We start from the raw sequence: 19,714 nt of genomic DNA on the forward strand, positions 1-19,714 counted from the left end.
GGACTCTGCCCTCTACCAGGTCTCACTTCCCTTCCAGACTATCAGCTGACCTGCAGTGGTGGTAACAGCTCAGTGTCCCTGTCCCGCTGCCTGCTCTTCACTGACGGCTTCCCCGCAGAGGCCTTGCACCTGGCCGACCCCAGCTGCACCGGCAGCCTCCTCAGGGGGAGACTCGTCTTCTACTTCGACAGCACACGACAGAGCTGCGGGACCACGGTGAAGGTGAGGAGGAGGCTGCACCTGGCGATTGGTCGCAGCCAACGTGGCCATATCCATGCCCAACATACCTCTACCAGCGCACGGCCACGTGCGCACCCACACACCCCTACCAGCGCACGGCCACATGCACACCCGCGCACCCCTACCAGCGCACAGCCACGTGCGCACCCGCGCACCCCTACCAGCGCACGGCCACATGCACACCCGCGCACCCCTACCAGCGCACGGCCACATGCACACCCGCGCACCCCTACCAGCACACGGCCACGTGCGCACCCGTGCACCTCTTCAAACACGAGTCAACACGCTGCCCCCCCTGCTCCGGCACGCACCCCCCTGCAGGCCAATGGTCTCTCACCAGGCGGGTCTGAGCGAGAAGGGCGGTGACAAGAGACGTGTGTTCTGTGCGAAAGAGGAGTGGGCCAGGGCCATGGCGGGAAGGAGAGCTCTGCCCCGATGGCAGTGATGTGGATCCTAGGCAGGGAGAGACTCGGCTCTCACCACCGCTGCTGCTTCTGTGCCCCCCACAGGTCAACGCCACCCACGCCACTTACTCCAACCAGGTGCAGGGCCGGGTGGGCAACACCTATGGAGGGGTCATCAGCCGGGACAGGCTCCTCTTCTTGCACTTCTCCTGTGCCCAGCCACTGAGCATCAACCTGTCCGTCCCAATGGTCATCCAGCCCATACAGGAGTGAGTAGGGCCCCTCCTCAGTGCCACCTGCTGCTGCTGATTTCTGGAGCCCCCTGCAGCCCTCTGTCTTTGGGACCCCAAAGCTCCCAGAGCACCTGGCCCTCAGTGCCCCATCTCCCTGCCCGCAGGGCTGCTTCCACTTTGCAGGATTCCTTGCACAGCACCACTTCCTGCGACCTCTGGGTCCCGCCCCCTTGCGCTGTGCCGGTACCCACGACCCCTGGGTCCCGCCCCCTTGTGCCACTTCCCACGACCCCTGGGTCCCACTCCCTTGCGCTGTGCCGGTACCCACGACCCCTGGGTCCCACTCCCTTGCGCTGTGCCGGTACCCACGACCCCTGGGTCCCGCCCCCTTGTGCCACTTCCCACGACCCCTGGGTCCCACTCCCTTGCGCTGTGCCAGTACCCACGACCCCTGGGTCCCGCCCCCTTGTGCTGCGCCGGTTCTCACGACCCCTGGGTCCCGCCCCTTTGTGCCAGTTCCCATGACCCCTGGGTCCCGCCCCCTTGTGCTGCGCCGGTTCTCACGACCCCTGGGTCCCACCCCTTGTGCCACTTCCCACGACCCCTGGGTCCCACTCCCTTGCGCTGTGCCGGTACCCACGACCCCTGGGTCCCACCCCCTTGCGCTGTGCCGGTACCCACGACCCCTGGGTCCCGCCCCCTTGTGCTGCGCCGGTTCTCACGACCCCTGGGTCCCGCCCCCTTGTGCCACTTCCCACGACCCCTGGGTCCCACTCCCTTGCGCTGTGCCGGTACCCACGACCCCTGGGTCCCGCCCCCTTGTGCTGCGCCGGTTCTCACGACCCCTGGGTCCCGCCCCCTTGTGCCAGTTCCCACGACCCCTGGGTCCCACTCCCTTGCGCTGTGCCGGTACCCACGACCCCTGGGTCCCGCCCCCTTGCACTGCGACGGATCTCATGACCCCTGGGTCCCGCCCCCCTTGTGCCACTTCCCACGACCCCTGGGACCCCACGCCCCCTTGCGCTGCACCGGTTCCCACGACCCCTGGGTCCCGCCCCCTTGTGCCTGTTCCTGCAACCCCCTAGGTCTCATCCCCCTTGCACTGCGCCGGTTCCCACGACTCCTGCATCCCACCCCCTTGTGCCAATTCCCGTGACCCCTGGGTCCCGCCCCCCTTGCATCACACTGGTTCCCCTGACCCCTGGGTCCCGCCCCCCCTTGTGCTGTGCTGGTTCCCATGACCTCTGGGTCCTGCCCCCCTTGTGCTGCACTGGTTCCCATGACCCCTGGGTCCCACCCCCATGTGCCACTTCCTGCAACCCCCTGGGTCCCACCCGCCTTGCGTCACACTGGTTCCATGACCCCCTTGTGCTGCGCCAGTTCCCATGACTCCTGAATCCACCTGTCTTGCAGCGCACCATTCCTGTGACCTCTGGGTGCACCTGCCTTGCACTGTGCCATTCCTATGACTCTTGGTCCCACGTCCCCTTGAACCACTCTGGTTCACATGCCCCCTTGTTCCCACATCCCCTTGCTCCGCACTGGTCCCTGTGACCTCTGGTTCCCACCTCCCCTAGCACCCGGCTGATTCCCATGTACCCTTGAACCATGCTGGTTCCAGTGACTCCTTGTTCCCCTGCCCCTTCGCACCATGCTGGGTCCTGCCCCCCGTTCCTTGCGGCTCCTGTAACTTCATCAGTTCCCACAACCCCTTAAAGTCGCCTTTGCCCACTGGTGTCCCTAATGCCCCACCCCCTGCTGCAGACACGTGACTTTTCTGCTCTAGCCTCCGAGTGTTGTGTCTCTCTTCTGTTCTCATCTTCTTCCACAGTGTTGTTAACACAACCCTCCCCTCCGGCCAAGGCAGCTACCTGACAACCATGGTCCTGTACCAAGACCCTCGATACAGCAAACCCTTCACCCGGAGCCCCATCCCACTCACTGTCAACCACAGGGTCTACGTGGGCATCAGGGTTTCAGGGTTGGACCCCAGCCACTTCGTGCTGACCTTGTCATCATGCTGGGCGACTCCGGACCGAGACCCCTCCTCCAGCATCCGATGGGATCTCATCACCAACCAGTGAGCAGCTGGTCCTTCCGCTTCACATCATAGGGTGGGGGAGCTGGGAGACCGGATGCCTGGGTTCTATCCCTGGCTCTGGGTGGGGAGTGGGGCATGGTGGCTTAGGGTGGGGGAGCTGGGAGACCGGACGCCTGGGTTCTATCCCTGGCTCTGGGTGGGGAGTGGGGCATGGTGGCTTAGGGTGGGGGAGCTGGGAGACCGGACGCCTGGGTTCTATCCCTGGCTCTGGGTGGGGAGTGGGGCATGGTGGGTTAGGGTGAGGGGGCTGGAAGTCCAGACTCCTGGGTCCTAACACGATGCTGGACAGGGAGGCAGCTGCAGTAGCCAGGTAGAGCTGGCTAAGTGGCTAACCTGCTGCTTAGTGCCATGTCTGGCTGACCCCCTGTGCCCTGTCCCTCACCCAGGTGCCCCAGCGTGCGAGATGGCACAGTGATGATCGACGAGGACGGCGTCTCCTCCATCAGCCGCTTCTCCTTCAATGTCTTCCTGTTCATCCCAGACTTGGAGCTGGTGTATCTGCATTGCCGCGTCCGGCTCTGCAGCCCCCAGGCGGCCACGTGCACCATGGTGAGTGAGCACGTGGGAGCTGGGACCCTCCCCCTCCACACCAGGGAGGGGATCTGCTCTGAGACTCCTTGGGAAACCTCCCCAGTGGCGCTCAGGGGCTGACTGGTAGCAGCCTCCCTTCCTGGGTGGGCAAGAGGCCGTGCTCTCAGCCAGGCCCACATACAGCACCAAGGGACAGACCCAGGCCAGGGCCCTGTCCAGCTGTGGGGCTGAGTGTGACAGTGGAAACCCCCTCAGTGTAGGGGGGAGCAGCTCCTGCCAGGTCCTCCTTGTCTGGTAGCATGGGGCCTGCAGTGCATCCCCGTACCTTGGGAGCCATCCCTGTGCAGCACTAGCATGCGCTGTGCTTCAGCTGTGCCACCCCAGGGCTGGCTGCATTTCAGTGCCGGGCAAACTGTCCCCAGCAGCGTTGCCATGTGGCTGTGACCTAGCTGCCCCTCCCCAGAGGTGGCTGCATTCCCACATAAACAGGCTGCAATGTGCTTTGCAGTGCTGTCTGAGCCACTGGGCGGATCATACCCTGTGCCAAGCAGCCTCTTGCTACCTCCGTGCTGGATGACTCCAGAGTGCCCCCTAGTGCTGAGCGCTGACAAGGCTCTGTCCTCCCCCTGCAGCACTGCGCCAGGCCGGGCCCTGCTGTGCCGGGCAGGAAACCTCCGTCGGGGGTCGTGTCCGCTGGCCCTTTCCTGAAGTACGACGAAGCTGCCGACCAAGGTGATTTGCAGCTGGTGCTGCTGGATACCATCTGGGTGGGATGCTCAGGGTCTCCCTGGGGCTGGTAGCATCCAGCTAAGTGGGCAAAGGCCAGCTGCTCAGTGAGTTTACCTGCAGTCCCAGGAAGCACCAGTAGAGGGCAGGGGACACACGCTTTGGGCATCGCTGTGCCAGCTTTTCGGCCTCGATCAGAGCAGGAGCCTTGGGGTCTGCCCCAGGGCCAGGAGCCCTCATTTGTCCATGTGTCGGACCGGCCAATTGGCTGGTCTCTGGTCCGGAGAGACCCAAGTGCTGGCACCACAGAGCCTTGCTGAATGGCACTGGCCGCGCTGGGGGGACCCCAGACACGGAATGATGGGAGTGATCAGTCTGGGGGTTGAGGGGCACCAGTGGAGCTGTGAGGGGGAGGGGGGCAGTCTGGGGCTGGGATAGCAGGGGGCTGTAGGTCAGAAGGGAGGGGCACGAGCCAAGTTGTTATGGGGAACCCCAGGGCTGGGATAGCAGGCTGCGGGTCTGGAGTGAGGGGCACCGGCCAAGCTGTTGTGGGGAACCCAGGGCTGGGCTAGCAGGGGGCTGTGGGTCGGGAGTGAGGGGCACCGGCTGAGCTGCTAAGGGAAACCTCGGGACTGCGGGTTGGGAGAGAGGGGCACAAGCCGAGCGGTTGTGGGGAACCCAGGGCTGGGCTAGCAGGGGGCTGTGGGTCGGGAGTGAGGGGCACCGGCTGAGCTGCTAAGGGAAACCTCGGGACTGCGGGTCGGGAGAGAGGGGCACAAGCCGAGCGGTTGTGGGGAACCCAGAGCTGGGCTAGCAGGGGGCTGTGGGTTGGGAGTGAGGGGCACCGGCTGAGCTGCTAAGGGAAACCTCGGGACTGCGGGTCGGGAGAGAGGGGCACAAGCCGAGCGGTTGTGGGGAACCCAGGGCTAGGTAGCAGGGGCTGCGGGTCGGGAGTGAGGTGTACCAGCCACGCTGGGTCTCGTTACCTCCCTACCCTCGGGCCGAGCGCCTTATGGGCCTGGTTTTTTCCCCTCTCTCTGATCCATGCCTCCGCCCCAGTGGGCAAGGCCCTTGCTGGGACCCCAGCCCTGGGGGAACTCTGCCCCTCACAGCGCCCCCACCTGCTGAGGTGAAATGACATCTCTGCCTCTCTCTCTGCAGGTCTGCAGCTGGCCAGCGGGAGCCCTCGCTCACCCACCTGCTCCCCACTGCTGCTGCTGCTGCTTAGCACCTCCTGCCTGCTCCTTGCCGGAGCCCCCTGAGCCAGGCCTGGGCAGGGGCTTCCTTGGGGATCCCGCACCCACCAGCTGCAGAACAGGCTGCTGGGTGCAAGGCCTCAGCGAGTACTGGGGAGGGGGGTGGCCAGGGAGGCAATCAGCCAGTCGGCGCTCTGGGAAGAGGGGCTGAGCTGGGTGGCCGGAGCCTGCGATTGTGGATTCCCCCTCCTCTGCTGCTCCCCTGCCCCCCAGCACCCTCCCGGGGACACAGCGAGGCCACACCCCTAGTGGGCGGGGCATAAACTCCTAGCAGGTGAAGGGGGAGCCTGGGAGAACTAAGGGAATCCCACTGCCCCCAACCTTCCCGCTCCCGCTACGGCACCAGGCAAATAAAGTGAGTGCGGAGAATCCCTGGGCTGTGACTGAAGCCTGCCGTCGCCACAACAGGGAAGGGGTCTGGCCTGGGGGGCTGGGAGCCAGGACTCCTGGGTTAGATTTCCAGCTCTGGGAGGAGAGCGGGTCTGACAGTCAGACCAGGGGGGCGCTAGGACCCAGGATTCCTGGGTTCTGATCCCAGCTCTGGCTGTGACCTTGGTCATGTCCTTTCCCCTCGGTGCCACACTGCTCCTCTGTAAAATGAGAACGATGGAACTGACCCATTTTTATTGGGGGGGGGGGGCGCTCTGCTGCTGCTGAATTAATCCCGGCCTGGGACTGGCCGTGGGCCCCCTCGCCTGCCCTGGGAGCAGGGCTCGGCCTGTCAGTCACGCACCAGCACCCTTGTGAGCAGGGGTGGTCGGGGGCTCCACGACTGAACGTCCCTGCACTGTGTGCCCTGGCCTCAGTGCTTAGCCACCAGGCGCTCCACAACAAACCCACCTGCCAGCACCCTACAATAACAAACCCCTCCCCCAGCAACAACAAACCTGCCTCCCAGCAGCCCTGCAACAACAAACTCACCTGCCTCAGCAGTCCCCCACTAACAAATCGACCCACTTTGGCAACCCTATAATAGCAGACCACCTGCCAGCAATCCTACAACAACAAACCCGCATGCACAGCCCTACAATGACCAAGTGCAGCCTCACCATGTGTGACTGGCCCTACAATAACAAGCCAGTGCCCATACCCCCATGCACCCAAATGACCCTACAACACACTGGTGTGTGCAGGATCTGTGTCAAGCCGCCTGCATCAACAACCCATGTGTTCAGGAGCCCCCAGCCCCAGGAACACGGCAGCAGGCCTGGCCCCCTGCTCGAGCTGGGAAATACACCAGGGTGGGGGATGGGGGGGTCATTCGGCCCAAGGCCTGTGTGTGTGAGCTGGGCCCGGAGCCCAGCCCAGAGTTCAGGCCGGGGACAGGCAAAGAGGGACACAGCTTGTGCTGGGGTCTTGAGCAAGAGCGGGGGGGCGGGGGCTGCGTCAGGACCAGGGAACCCCCCGCCCCGCAGCAGCTGTGGGAGCTGAGCAGGGTGGGGGTAGCCAGGTTGTTTGTTCCCTGGGATGGGGGGGAGTCGACTTTCTGGTGCAGACCCCAGGTCCAGGCTCTGGTGGCACCTGCACCTCCGCTGTCCCAGTGTCCCCCGGAAAGGGCTTGATGCCCAGACCCCAAGACAGCCCGTGGGCCCCCGCCCACCAGGGGAGCGGAGCCCTGGCCAAGCTCCCAGCTCCTCCCCACGGATCTGGCTCCACCTTCCCCGCCCCCACACAGCAACCTGGCCAGCTGGAAACCATGGGAGAGTGCTGGGAAAGCACAGCTGTGCTGGTGCTCCACACTCCCAACCCGCAGCCCACCCCCACCCACCAGCTCTATCAATGCCCCACAAATCCTGCTATCCCAGCCATGGGCTTCCCCCATACCCACACCCACACCCACACCCAGTGCCCGGCCCATGCCCCAGGACAGGGTAGGAGCTGAATACATTTGATAGATGCTAATTCAAGTCAGCTAGGAGGGGGAATCACTCACCCCACAGCTATGCATCCGAAGAAGTGGGCTGTAGTCCATGAAAGCTTATGCTCTAATAAATTTGTTAGTCTCTAAGGTGCCACAAGTACTCCTGTTCTTTTCACCCCACAGAGGGAAACTGAGGCACAAAGGGGCTAAGATTTGGCCAATATGGCATTGGGTCAATGTCTGTGGTGGGAAGAATCATAGAAGATCAGGGTTGGAAGAGACCTGAGGAGGTCATCTAGTCCATCCCCCTGCTCAAAGCAGGACCAATCCGCAGACAGATTTTCGCCCCAGATCCCTAAGTGGCCCCCTCAAGGATTGAGCTCACAACCCTGGGTTTAGCAGGCCAATGCTCAAACCACTAAGCTATCCCTCCCCCTCTCTAAGCCACTAGACTAGACCCGCCCCCCCCCCCCCCGACTCTCCTCTCTCAGCCGGGGCTAGAACCCAGGAATCCTGGCTCCCAGGAGCAGCGCCAGGGTTTTTGGCGCCCTAGGCGGGGGTCCTTCCGCGCTCCCAGTGTTCGGGGCACTTCGGCGGCGGGTCCCAGAGCGAGTGAAGGACCCGCCACAGAATTGCCGCCGAAGACCCAAAGCGCGGAAGGACCCCCCGCTGCCGAATTGCTGCCCCCCCAAATCCTGGTGCCCTAAGCAACCCCCTAGGTCGCCTAAATGGAAGCGCCGGCCCTGCTGGCTCCCAACCCCCACCAGCTCCCCCCACTTTCCTGTGCAGTACCCACATGGCAGGAATGCCATGAGCTGCCCCCAGAGCGGGCAAGGGGGGGCAAAGGGCAGGGGCAGTGCAGTACCCGGCCACTGAACTCTGGGTGCCCTGGCCTCCCAGCTGGGTCCACGGGGCGGGGGAGGGCCTGAATGGCGGCACTCCAGGCTCAGGGCTGGGCGCCTCCCCTCTGCATGGGGGCGGGGAGAACTAGGCCGGGAAGCCGCACAACCACGTCCTGTGCTCAGAGCAGCCAGCACAGCGTGCCCCCAGCGTGACCAAGAGACAGGGGGAGTCACGGGACCCCAAAGAACTGGGGGAACTGAGGCATGAGACAGGAGGGTTCTGACCCAGGTCACACAGAACTGAAAGGACAGAACCCAGGAGTCCTGACCTCCCCCCCACACTCTAACCACTAGAGCCCACTCCCCTCAATGTGTTGTCCACCCTCTAGACACCAAAGTGGCTGCCATGTCCTGTTGCCAGGGAGGTGCTGGGGTTCAAAGAGCAGAGCCCAAGTAGTGGGTGAGCTCCTCCCACACGGTCTGCCCCGGCTCTGCCCTGGAGGGGCCCCTCTGGGGAGGGGAAGGGGGAGCCGCCCCCCATGAACCAGCCCAGTCACTGTTAACATGGGACCCACTGAGCTCAGAGCAAAATCATGGGCCCAGCCAGGAGCCAGATCAGATCCGGCACCCCCTAGAGGGGAAAGGCCCCGTGCCCCACCCCCGAGCCCGCCAGGCCCCGCCCTGGCCTGTTCTCCTCGGGGCTGGTGGCTCTGTGTGGGGCAGGCGGGTCCCGGGGCAGGGAGGGGCCCCACATTGTTGCCAGGTTTTATCATCGGCTCCCAGAATTTCCTGTGGAGGCAGAACAAAGGCTGGGCCGGAGCCTCCCCTCCCCCCACGCCAGCCTGGCTTTCAATGGAGCCTTGTGCGGCCGCCAGCGCTGGACAATGGGCCTCTGTGCACGGCTGGGCCGGGGGAGCCCCACGGGGCTGGGGTCAGCGGAAACCAGCCTGTGCCCGGGATGGGGACAGGGCAGCAGCCATGAGCGCCAGGATTCCCCACTGCCCCCCAGCCCAACCCCCCTGCAGGGCCCCTGCCCCCTTCCCCCCTAGCCCAGCCCCCCTGCAGGGCCCCTGCCCCCTTCCTCCACAGCCCAGCCCCCCAGATGCTGATATCTGCAGACAATTTTTGCAGATCGGATGCGGATACGTATTTTCATATCCGCGCAGGGCTCTGCCAACCCGCAGCCCCTCTGCTAGCCCATCCCTGCCCTGCCCCCCCCCCGCCTGGTGCCCCCACTGCTGACCCGCAGCCCCCTGCTAGCCCAGCCCTGCCCTGCCCACCCCCAGCTCTGCCTGGTGCCCCCACTGCTGACCTGCAGCCCCCAGCCCTGGGCTTCCCCCCTCCCCCAAGCTGTGCCCCGTGCCTCAGAGGAGTGCAGCCGGACAGGCAGATGGCCAAAGGGGGTCTGAGGCTCTGTGCTGCTCCTGGTTTTACAGTAAGTTGGTGAAAGGAAGCAACTGAGGGGTGAAAGTCAATTTTGGGGCATCCAGGCCCTAAGTGTGAGGGAGGCCGAAGGCCCAGCACAGCTCCTGCCCCCACCAGCAGGGGGTGGCGGTGCCTGGGCGGGGGGTCTCCTCTGATCTCCCTGCAGGGGGCTGTGTGGGAGCTGTCAGGGCAGGACCTGTTCCGGGCTCTGCCTCTAAATGTTGAGCTGTTCCCACAGTGCAGAGCCAGGCAGGGCAGCCAGGGCTGGCACTGGGCCCCAGATTCCTGCCCGGGCATCACGCGAGTCCCATTGTGCTTCCCCAAGGGACTGGCACCAGCCCCACTCTCCCCGCAGCAAAGGGGCCTCAAGCAGGCAGCCAAGAGCCACTGAGGAGGGGCAAAGATGGCCAGCGGCTTCCATTGAATGGCTGCATGGGCAGGGATGGCATGCCCGGCGCTGGGATGCAGCCACCTCTGGTGGAGCAGCTGGGAAACAGCTGCACATAATGCTGTAAAAGTTCAGGCCAGGAAGTGAGGAATCCAGCTGCAGCTGATGGGGATTTGCACAAGCTGCAGTTTAGACGTGACACAGATACACTGCCTGGGGCAATCCGTCTTCAGTGTTCCCACAGCACAGCGCCCCTTACTGAGGCCCCTGCCCCACTCCCCGCAGCCCAGTGTCCTCTGCTAACCCCCTGTCCCGCTCCCCGCAGCCCAGTGTCCTCTGCTGAGCCCCCGCCCCACTCCCCGCAGCCCAGTGTCCTCTGCTGAGCCCCCTGCCCCACTCCCCGCAGCCCAGTGTCCTCTGCTGAGCGCCCGCCCCGCTCCCCATAGCACAGCGCCCCCTGCTGAGCCCCCACCCTGCTCCCCACAGCCCAGTGCCCCCTGCTGACCCCCTGCCCCACTCCCCGCAGCCCAGCGCCCCCTGTTAACTCCTGCCCCACTCCCCTCAGCCCAGCCCCCCCTGCTGACCCCCTGCCCCACTCCTCTCAGCCCAGCGCCCCCTGCCCCACTCCCCACAGCCCAGAGCCCCCTGCTAACCCCCTGCCCCACTCCCCGCAGCACAGCGCCCCCTGCTAACCCCCTGCCCCACTCCCCGCAGCACAGCGCCCCCTGCTAACCCCCTGCCCCACTCCCCGCAGCACAGCGCCCCCTGCTAACCCCCTGCCCCACTCCCCGCAGCACAGCGGCCTCTGCTGAGCCCCCGCCCCACTCCCTGCAGCACAGTGCCCCCTGCTGAGCCCCCGCCCCGCTCCCTGCAGCACAGCGCCCCCTGCTGAGCCTGGGTTCTCCTGCCAGCTGTGGAAGGGGAGTTGGGCTCTAGCGTTTAGAGCCAGGACTCCAGCTGTCCCTGCTCTATCTACTAGCCCCAGGGTGCTGGAACAATGTGTATAGTGGGGGAGCTGAGAGCCATTGAACCAAACTGTAAACCCTGGATAACATGGAAACCACTTCAAGCCGGGGGTGCTGGAGCATCCCCTGCACCCCAAGTTCCAGCACCTATGACTAGACCCTGACTCCCCACCCTGAGCTGGGGAGAGAACCCAGGAGTCTTGGCTCCCAGCTGATGATCCATCCTGCCCACACCAGGTCCCGCTGTTAAAGTGAATGGAGGTCCCCAGTCCTGCTGCTGGCGCCCCCATGGCAGGGCTGGAGGTGTCCATCACCAGCTCTTTAACCTTTCCCAGCATCAGCTGCAGCACCGCTCCCCCCCTTTATCTCCGGGGGCCAGGCTGTGCCAGGGCTTTCGCTGCTGGGCAACGTCAGCGTCCAGGAACGGCAAATACGGAGCTGGGAGGGAATGTCCTGAACATACAGACAAGTGGGACCTGCTCCCAGCGTTGGGCTCCCTGCTTGTGCCCCTCACTCCTGACCCGCAGCCCCCACCGGCCCCCCTCACTCCCATCCTGGAGCCTCTGCTGGCCCCCCTCACTCCCGCCCCACCGGCCCAGTCCCGCCAGCCCCCCTCACTCCTACCCTGCAGCCCCTGCCGGCCCAGCCCTGCCGGCCCCCCTCACTCCTGCCCCACAGCCCCTGCCGGCCCAGCCCTGCCGGCCCCCCCTCACTCCCACCCCTCAGCCCCTGCCAGCCCAGCCCTGCCCTGCCCTGCCAGCGCTCCTCACTCCCAACCTGCAGCCATTGCTCGCCCAGGAATCCCTCATTGAATGTTGACTTCTAGCACACTGCATAATCCTGCAATTCTGTTACCCACAACCAGCCAGGAACTCAGGGTCCCCCGACCCCACTCCCCTCACAGAGCCAGGGCAAGAACCCAGGAGTCCCAGCTGCCCCTGCTCTAACCCACCAGACCCCACTCCCCTCACAGAGCTGGGGAGAGAACCCAGGAGTCCTGGCTCCCACTCTGACGCTTTGCAGCACTGACACACGAGAGGGGACCACGCAGAGACCTCCACACTCGTCTCCCTGGTGCCTAGCCCCCGAGGAGCTGCCCGATCCCTGCTGCGGTGCCCAGATTGGCTCCTTGCTGGCTGAGGCTGAGAATCTAGGCTCAACCCTTCCTCCCGCCCCCAGCCCAGGCAGCCAGACCTGTCCCCACCTGCCTGGGTGTGGTCTGGGCCCTGCCCTACTTAACCAGCTGAGCCAGGGGAGGGCTGAACTGTGCTGCCTGTGCCTAGCTGTTCTGCCCTGGGTAAGTCGCCTGGTGCTGCCCTCGCTGGGCTGGGGGATCCTGGCCCTGGTGTGGAGTTGCCACCTGTAGCTGTGCTGCTGGGGGCAGATTGTCTGGGTGTGGGACAGGCTGCCCTGGGAGTGGGCGTTAGGGTGAATGTGCTGAGTGCCTGAATGTCTGGCTTCTATTCCTGGCTTGGCTGCTGGCACCCCAGGCTGGCCTTGCTCTGTGCCTCAGTTTCCCCATCTGTCAAGTGGGGAGGATAATCTGCCCTCTAGCAAGTGACAATGCTACAGGAGGGCTGCTGATCTGGGGGGAGGAAGTCTGTGTGGTGCCTGGGGGGATGGGTCTGTATGGTGTCTGGCAGGGAGGGGGGCCCTGATCTGGGAGGAGGGGTCTGTGCTGTGCCTGGTGGGAGGGGAGGCCTGAAATGGGGGGAGGGGTCTGGCGGGGAGGAGGGGAGGCCTGAAATGGGTGGAGCGGGAGGGGTCTGTGTGGGGCCTGGTGGGAAGGGGGGCCCTGATCTGGGGGGGAGGGGTCTGTGTGGTGCCTGGTGGGGGCCAGAGAGGGTGCAGTATTTCCCATTATGTCCTCAGAAGATCCTGGGGGCTGGGGCTGCCCCTCCCCCAAGTCAGTGGCTGTTCTGGGCAGCTCCGGGGTCCCGGTGGGCAGGCGCCTGGCACTGGGGTAACAATGCCTGGTACCGGCTGAGGGGGTCGCACCGCAGTGTGAAAATGACCCCAGCCAGACCTGGTTCACTGGGATTGTTACTGGAGTAATACCCCGCCCCCGCAGCTGGGGGTAACCGGTCGGTGCTCTAGGGGCTCACCTAGGAACACGATTAGCCCTCAGCCTCCCAGCTCTTGCCAGCAATGGGGAGAGAACCCAGGCGTCCTGGCACCCAGCCAGCCTCCTCCCCTCCCCTCCCCTCCTCAGGGCAGAGCTGTGGTGGGCGGGACCCTTTGCTGCCCCAGGCATCTCTGGGGCAGGGCAGAAAGAGGGGACCCTGGGAGGTCGGTTTCTATGGGCCGCACCCTGGCCTGGCTCCCTGTGCAGCGGGCTCCGCCAGCTCTGCTGAGGCCCCAGGCTGGGGAGGCGCCCGAACCCTGGAATCCGCCCCGGGGAATCCTGCCAGCACAGGCCTGGGCTCCCTCCCACAGCCCCAGCTGGGAGCGTTCTGGGGGGAGGGTTTAGTGGGCATGTGGTGGGGGGAGAGGGGGCTGGGAGCCAGAAGTGAGTGGGGTCAACTGGTTAGAACAGGGAGGTGCTGGGAGCCAGGACTCCTGGGTTCTACCCCTGGCTTGGGGTGGGGAGGGGAGTGGGAGTGAGTGGTTGTGGGGGGGCTGGGAGCCAGGACTCCTGGGTTCTATCCCTGGCTCTGGGAGGGCAGTGGGGCTGAGTGATTGTGGGGGGGGGGGCTGGGAGCCAGGACTCCTGGGTTCTATCCCTGGCTCTGGGAGGGAGGGGAGGAGATAGCTGAGCGCAGCAGGCCCCCTTGCCCAGCAGACAGAGGCTGAGCCAGAGCTGACAGCTGGTGGATGAAACCAGACAAATCCAGATTAGCCAGAGGATCCGGGAGAGGAATTCACCTTTGGCACAACGGCCCCAGGGCGGGGCGGGTTCTCCCTCGGTTGGAGACAGGGCTGCCTCGTGGGTAGCTTGGAGTGAGTCCTGGCCCTTCTCTGTGCCTCAGTTTCCCCAGTTCTACTGGGAGATCGTGATATCGGCCTGCTCAGAGCCCTACTGATGAGACGCGCTAGGTGGTGGCTGGGGGCCATCCTGACACCCAGGCTGGGCAGCTGGGGCTTGAGTCCCTGGGACGTCCTACTGGGGTCACTTGACTGGGGCAGTTTAATGGCTCCAGCTGTCCCAGTCCTGCCCTTGGGGGGGGGGGGGGGGGGGGGGGGGCGGCACCCTCCATCCGGGGGCAGAGCCAAACCCTGGCCATGCGACGCTGATGGGGCGGGGCTCAATCCCGGCCCAGTTCAGGGGTGTTGGACTGTGTCCTCTGTTGGGGTGACCCCCGGTCCTTCCCTCTGCACCCTATCCCAATGGTACGGACCCGACCCTGGCTGCAGCTCTGCCAGCAGGTGTAGCACCCCTAGGAGAGGGGGTGAGGTTAAGGATTGGGGGGGGGGGGGGCGGACTTAAGGACATTCCAGCTCTGCCAGCTGCTATGACATCCTTGAGAGAAGGGGGTAGGTTAAGGACATCCCTCAGCCAAGCATCTCTCTTGGCCTGGAGGGGGCTGGGTGGGCGGCCTAGTCTCTGGGGCAGCAGGGCTAAGGGGCCCTGGGTGTCTGGTTTGGGGGAGGGGTATGCTGAGCTGGAGGAGGAGCTCCCTGTCCCATTGCCAGTATTAGCCTATTTTCCACCATGTGGTGCAGGCACTAAGCAGCCAGGGTTGGGGCTGCCACCCCCTTGGACCCTCTGCCCTGCTATGATGGGGGCATGTGTGCCCTGGCCCTGCTCGGGCTTGGCGCCCCACCCCCATCTGAGCACTGGGGACATCAGCCCAAGGGCCACCCAGAGCAGAAGGGGAGGATGCTGACCAGAGACATGCAGCAAGACAGTGGCACAGCCAGGCTGGAACCCAGGTGTCCTAGCTCCCCTCCCACCCTCCACTCTAACCACTGGACCCCACTCCTCTCCCAGAGCCAGGGACAGAATCCAGGAGTCCTGATCCAGCCCTGGCTACGCTCCTCACCTCCCCACAGGCTTTGTGGACAGTCTCTGGCCAGTTGCATTGGCCCCTCAGGAAGTCCACTTGCTCTGGGCCCCCGTGGCCTCCACGCCCAGAGGGAGCAAAGCAACCTCGGTCTCTAGCCTGCAGTGACTCAGCCAGGGTAACACAGGAGGGTTTATTGAGTGTCTGAACCCAGCACAGGCAGTTCTCTGGGCCTCCAGCCTGGCCTCCCTCAGCACAGCACATCCCAGTCTCTCTGCATCCAGGTGGGCTCTGCCTGCTCCCCCTCTCCAGCCCAGAACCCCCTGCTTCCCAGCTGGGCATCTGATATCCTCTCCCCCAACAGCTCCTCCCCCGTCCTTTGTCCTCCGTCCCAGGTGAACAGGTCACTGGGTCCCTCTCTCTTCTGTCCTTTGTTCCCCTCTGGCTGGAACCAGCTGGTCAGGTCACCGGGGTCCTCTCTCCGCAGCCCATTGTCCTCCCATGGGCCGGAACCGGCTGACTGGGCTGGGCCACCTGGTCACTGGTTGCTAGGATACCCCATCTCCAGGCCGTTCTCTGGGTATCCCGGCTACACAGGGGGGTCCCAGGCAGAGCCCCTGTGCGCTTGGCTGACTGACCTTGGCAGGTTACGAACCCACAGCCCCAGCTGGGAACAGCCAGAGCTGACGGGGGAGAGAGCGAGCACCCTCAACTGACAGCAAAATCTGCCTAGGGGGCACCGGCTCTGATCCGGCCCCAGGGCAGGGGCTGGCTGGGGACGGGCAGGGGGGAATGGGGCCTTTTACCTCTTGGGGGCACTGGTTCTGATCTGGCCCCAGGGTGGGGGCTGGCTGCTGGTTGGCGGGGGGTGGGAAATGTGACACGGGGGCCCAGGCAGGAGTGAGGTCTAGGGGGGACCCAGGAGTTCTGGTGCTGGCCACTTCTCAGCTCTCACTGCCCTGTCTCTCCGTGTAGGGACCCACCACCCAGTTTCGGTTCCAGGATGCAGCCAATCACCACCGGCCTCCTGCTGCTCTTGGCAGGTGAGACACTCCCCACAGTGCCCCCTGCTGGAAGAGGCTGGGGCTGGAGTAGTCAGGAGCTGCCCCCTCTGCCAGCTCTCCTGCCCTGCCCCCCCACAGCACCCCCTGCTGGGAGTCCAATGCTATTTTCTCTTTCAGCAGCGTTTCCTGTCCTGAAAGCTGAACACCCCATGGGTGAGTTCACCCTCCTCAGCTCTACTGCTGCCAGCATGGTCCCGAGCTGCCCTGGGAGGTGGGAGGGAGCAGAGGGGACTCACGGGGGGCACTTCAGCCTGGCTGTCACTCCTCTGTTGGGGTGGGAAGAGTAGAGGCCTAGGGGGAATGGAGCAGCTTGGGGGAAGGATATCGGCCTGGAGTGGTCCAAGGAACCCAGGAGTCCTGACACCCAGCCCCCACTCCTGCTCTAACCCACTGGAGACCCCACTCCCCTGCCAGAGCTGGGGGTAGAACGCAGGAGTCCTGGCCTCACGACCCTAACTCTTTCTTTTCTGCCCCACACCAGATCCAGCAAGCCCCTTCTATTATGGTAAGTGCCACTCCTGCCATCTCCCTCCGCTGGCATCTCCCTGGGGCAAGACCCTGCTGGCAGAGCCTGGCACAGACAGGGAGGGGCTGGACTGGCCAAGCAAGTCTCCTGCCCTCTCATGGGGAGCCTAGGCTGGGCTGTGGAGAGCCCGCACTGGACCAAGGGGGGAGGGAGGGAGGATGGATTGGGCTGTGGGAGGAGGATGGGGGTAGAGGGATTTGGGGATCTGGCTGGGGGTTCTGGGTGTGGGAGGATGGGGGAGTCTGGGATGGGAGGGATTCAGGGGACATGGTATTGGGTGGGGGGGATTTGAGGGATGTTGTGTTGGGTGGGGTCTGGGGGGGATTTGGAGATGTGGGGGGATCTGGGGGATGGAGAGATTCGGGGGATGTGGTGTTGGGTGGGGTCTGGGGGATGTGGTGTTGAGTGGAGGGTTGGGGGGGTGAATCTGGGAGCATGGGGGTGGGGGCATAGCCCCTCTGCAGCAGAGGGAGCTGCTTTAGAGGTCCCCTTAGGCCAGGCTCTTACGGCTCCTCTTCTCCCTCCCCCCCCCCTCCCCCCCCCCAGATTGGCACCGCCTGCGACTTGGAGGGCTGATCGCCGCTGGCGTTCTCTGTGCCCTGGGGATCATTGTGCTGCTCAGTGAGTGGGGTGGGGGCAGGGACTGGGGAGGGGGTCTCAGCACCCAGCAGGTGAGGGTTGGATGGGGGTGTCCCAGGGCCCTAGGAAGGTAGGGGCCTCAGAACTAGGAGGGTGTGCCGGTGTCTGTGAGGTGAGGGGGAGGGGGGTGTCCCTGTGCCCTGGAGATGTCTCGGCAGCTGAAGGGTGGAGGTGGGGTGGGGATGTCCTGGCACCTGAAGAGATTGGGGGTGTCTGCACTGAGCATCTGTCACTAGCTGTGGGGGGGGGGCAGTGATGGGGAGGGAGGGACTGTTCCCAGGCCCTGATCCCACGGGGGGGCTGGCAGCTCCTGGGTGGGGGGGATTGCTGCTCTTCCCCCAAGTTTGTCTAATCTCCCCCCCCCTTTTTTATGTATTTATTTCCCCCCCACCCAGGTGGAAAATGCAAATGCAAATTTAACCGCAAAGCCAGGTAGGGGGTGGGGTCTAGGGTGTGCAAGGGAGGGGTCATGCTACACTTTGGAAGAGGTGGGGGGGTCATGTTGTGGATGCTGGGGGCATGTGGTGTGAATTGGGGAAACAGTGGGGGTGGGGCAGTGAGGAGGGGGCATGGGGTGTGTGTGGGGGGGGGTCATGCTGGAGGGGGAATGGAGGCGTAAGGCTGGTGCGGTGGGAGGTCGTGGTGTTGGAAGGGGGGGGGTCACGTTCCCCATGCTCATAACCCTCCCTCTCCCTCCTCAGCCGGCGGCCGAATGAGCCCCTTCACCTCGTCACCCCCGGTAAGTCCCCCCCACCCCTTTCCTGGTCGGACCGGGGGGATGCTTTGGAGTCTGGGGGGAGGGGAGGGGGTCTCTAAACTTGTCACCCTGATCCTTGTGGGGCCCTTCTCCCTTCCCTGTGTCGCCCCCTAGTGGCTGCTGGTGGGAGAGACCTCTCAGCGCTGCAGAGGGGAGGGGACCCAATGTGGGGCTAGTGCGTTTGTTTTCCCCCCCCCACCCCCCAGCTCCACAGATGGCTCCCATGGCTTCTCTGTAAGCAGGTCTGTTCCCTTCCCCTCTTATCTCGCCGCAGGCACCGCCAGTAACTGCTGAACCACGATGGTCCCGGTGCCAGGTCTCGCCCAGGGCGTTGGCTCCTTGCTGGGACGTCCCATCCCCCCATCCTCCGATCTGGGGAAGCACGAGGGGGAGAAGTTTTTTAACTGAACTTTCCACTCTGTGGAATAAAAGTCTCCTGACCTCGAAACTCTGAGTGAGTCATGGGTGCCTTTCCCCTCTAGGGGGCACCAGCTCCCATCCGGCCCTGGCCGGGCGGGACAGGACTGGTTGACTTGAGGGCGAGCAGGGAATGGGACAAGGGGCCTTTCCCCTCTAGGGGGTGCCGTCTACCTCCCTGCCCTGGGCCTGGATGGGAGCTAAGTGGCCTCTCCCCCTCTAGGGGGCGCTGGCTCTGGTGTAGGGAAGGCCACAGTGGCTGAGGGGCAGATAACCAGCAGGAGAACCCCTGGAAATGTCCTGGTTCCAGCAGAGTGCGAGGAACCTGCAGTGTCCCGTGAAAACACGATGAGTTGGCCAAACTCTTGGTGAAGACCCGGCCGGGCTGGCCAGAAGCCCGGGGGCCAGGCCCTGCACTCAGCGAGCACCTAACCACTGGCCAAGCAAGGCCCAAGGGGCCCCTGGTTTGGGGGCTGGGCATAGGATGAACCACGGGCATCCTGCCCCCACTCAGCTGATCTGTGCCAACTCCCGCCTCAAGATGGGCCCTTGCCCGCCGCTCGCACAAGCAGTGCTACTCCAGCAAGCGCTCCCCGAGCCAAGCAGCCAGCCCTCCTGCCCTCCATGTAACCCTGTGGGTGGGGCACTCCACTGGCCCTGGGGAGCCTGGGTCCAATCCCCCCGTGCCGCAGGGGAAGACGGGGTTGGGAGAGGGGTTTCCAGCTCTCGGAGGCTCTCCTTACTGCCCTCTAGCATCCTTTTCTCGCAGCCCTGGCGAGCTCGCCTAGGTCCCACTAGATGGGGCGCCAGGGGCTGGCCACCAGCACTCTTGGGAGCCTAGCTCCCTATGCCACACAGCAGCCCGGGCTAAACGGTGGCTGCCCTGTCTCTGGGGCTGCCTGGGTTAAACTGCCCTTGCCCTGCCATCATAGCTTCCCTTTACAGCTGCCCCAGATGGTCAGGTGCCTGCCCACGGATGGGTACCTAGTGGGTAGCTGGGCAACACCTCTGCACATCCTTTCTCCCTGGCTGCAGGCCGCAGGGACCCTGCTCTACCCTGGCCTAGCTGCCTGCTGGAGCCACAGGGCTGAAGGTGGGGGGCGGCGGGTAAGACAGGTCCTGTCCTGGTAGGGGGACTGCTGGCAGAGCCGCTGGGCCATGGGGAATGTTCTGGAACTGTAGGGAGCCTGTGTGCCACAGTATTTTTTCTCTCTCTCTACTTTGCATTGTTACCTCAGGGGTGCGAAACGGTTAACGCTGTGCCAGAAGCCAGGAACCCGCGGTCTGTCCCCCAAAGCTGGGGGGCAGGGACCTGGAAGGGGACTGGCTGAAACCAGGCCCCTCAAGGGCGGAGTCAGAAGGCCCATGGGAGTCTGAAGGTGCCATCAAGCACCC

At 64.5% G+C, this 19,714-nt stretch overlaps 2 protein-coding genes across 4 annotated transcripts in view; both read left to right on the forward strand.

Moving 5' to 3' along the window:
* LOC128827342 (IgGFc-binding protein-like) overlaps window positions 1-7,452 on the forward strand; it is a 33,003-nt gene extending 25,551 nt beyond the window's left edge. Inside the window, exons 14-19 of the mRNA XM_054011199.1 lie at window positions 38-222; window positions 750-913; window positions 2,709-2,957; window positions 3,365-3,527; window positions 4,142-4,241; window positions 5,397-7,452. Of these exons, the coding sequence (XP_053867174.1) occupies window positions 38-222; window positions 750-913; window positions 2,709-2,957; window positions 3,365-3,527; window positions 4,142-4,241; window positions 5,397-5,497 (962 nt within the window). The 3' untranslated portion in view covers window positions 5,498-7,452. The remainder of the gene's footprint in view (window positions 1-37; window positions 223-749; window positions 914-2,708; window positions 2,958-3,364; window positions 3,528-4,141; window positions 4,242-5,396) is intronic.
* A 4,714-nt stretch (window positions 7,453-12,166) lies between these two features.
* On the forward strand, window positions 12,167-18,350 carry FXYD3 (FXYD domain containing ion transport regulator 3). 3 transcript variants are annotated; one of them, XM_054010508.1, is made up of 8 exons: window positions 12,167-12,269; window positions 15,892-15,959; window positions 16,101-16,133; window positions 16,462-16,485; window positions 17,053-17,127; window positions 17,541-17,577; window positions 17,847-17,884; window positions 18,177-18,350. In XM_054010508.1, exons 2-8 carry the CDS (start codon window positions 15,920-15,922, stop codon window positions 18,194-18,196), a joined length of 267 nt encoding a protein of 88 aa, XP_053866483.1. In that variant the 5' UTR covers window positions 12,167-12,269; window positions 15,892-15,919; the 3' UTR covers window positions 18,197-18,350. The 3 variants fall into 3 exon arrangements, with proteins under 3 accessions (XP_053866483.1, XP_053866481.1, XP_053866482.1); XM_054010506.1 differs by having other exon boundaries at window positions 12,171-12,269; window positions 16,098-16,133; XM_054010507.1 differs by lacking the exon at window positions 12,167-12,269 and adding an exon at window positions 14,936-15,094 and having other exon boundaries at window positions 16,098-16,133.
* Window positions 18,351-19,714: the final 1,364 nt, after the last annotated feature.

The sequence above is a fragment of the Malaclemys terrapin genome, chromosome 21 (assembly GCF_027887155.1).
Source record: "Malaclemys terrapin pileata isolate rMalTer1 chromosome 21, rMalTer1.hap1, whole genome shotgun sequence".
Taxonomy (NCBI): domain Eukaryota; kingdom Metazoa; phylum Chordata; order Testudines; family Emydidae; genus Malaclemys; species Malaclemys terrapin.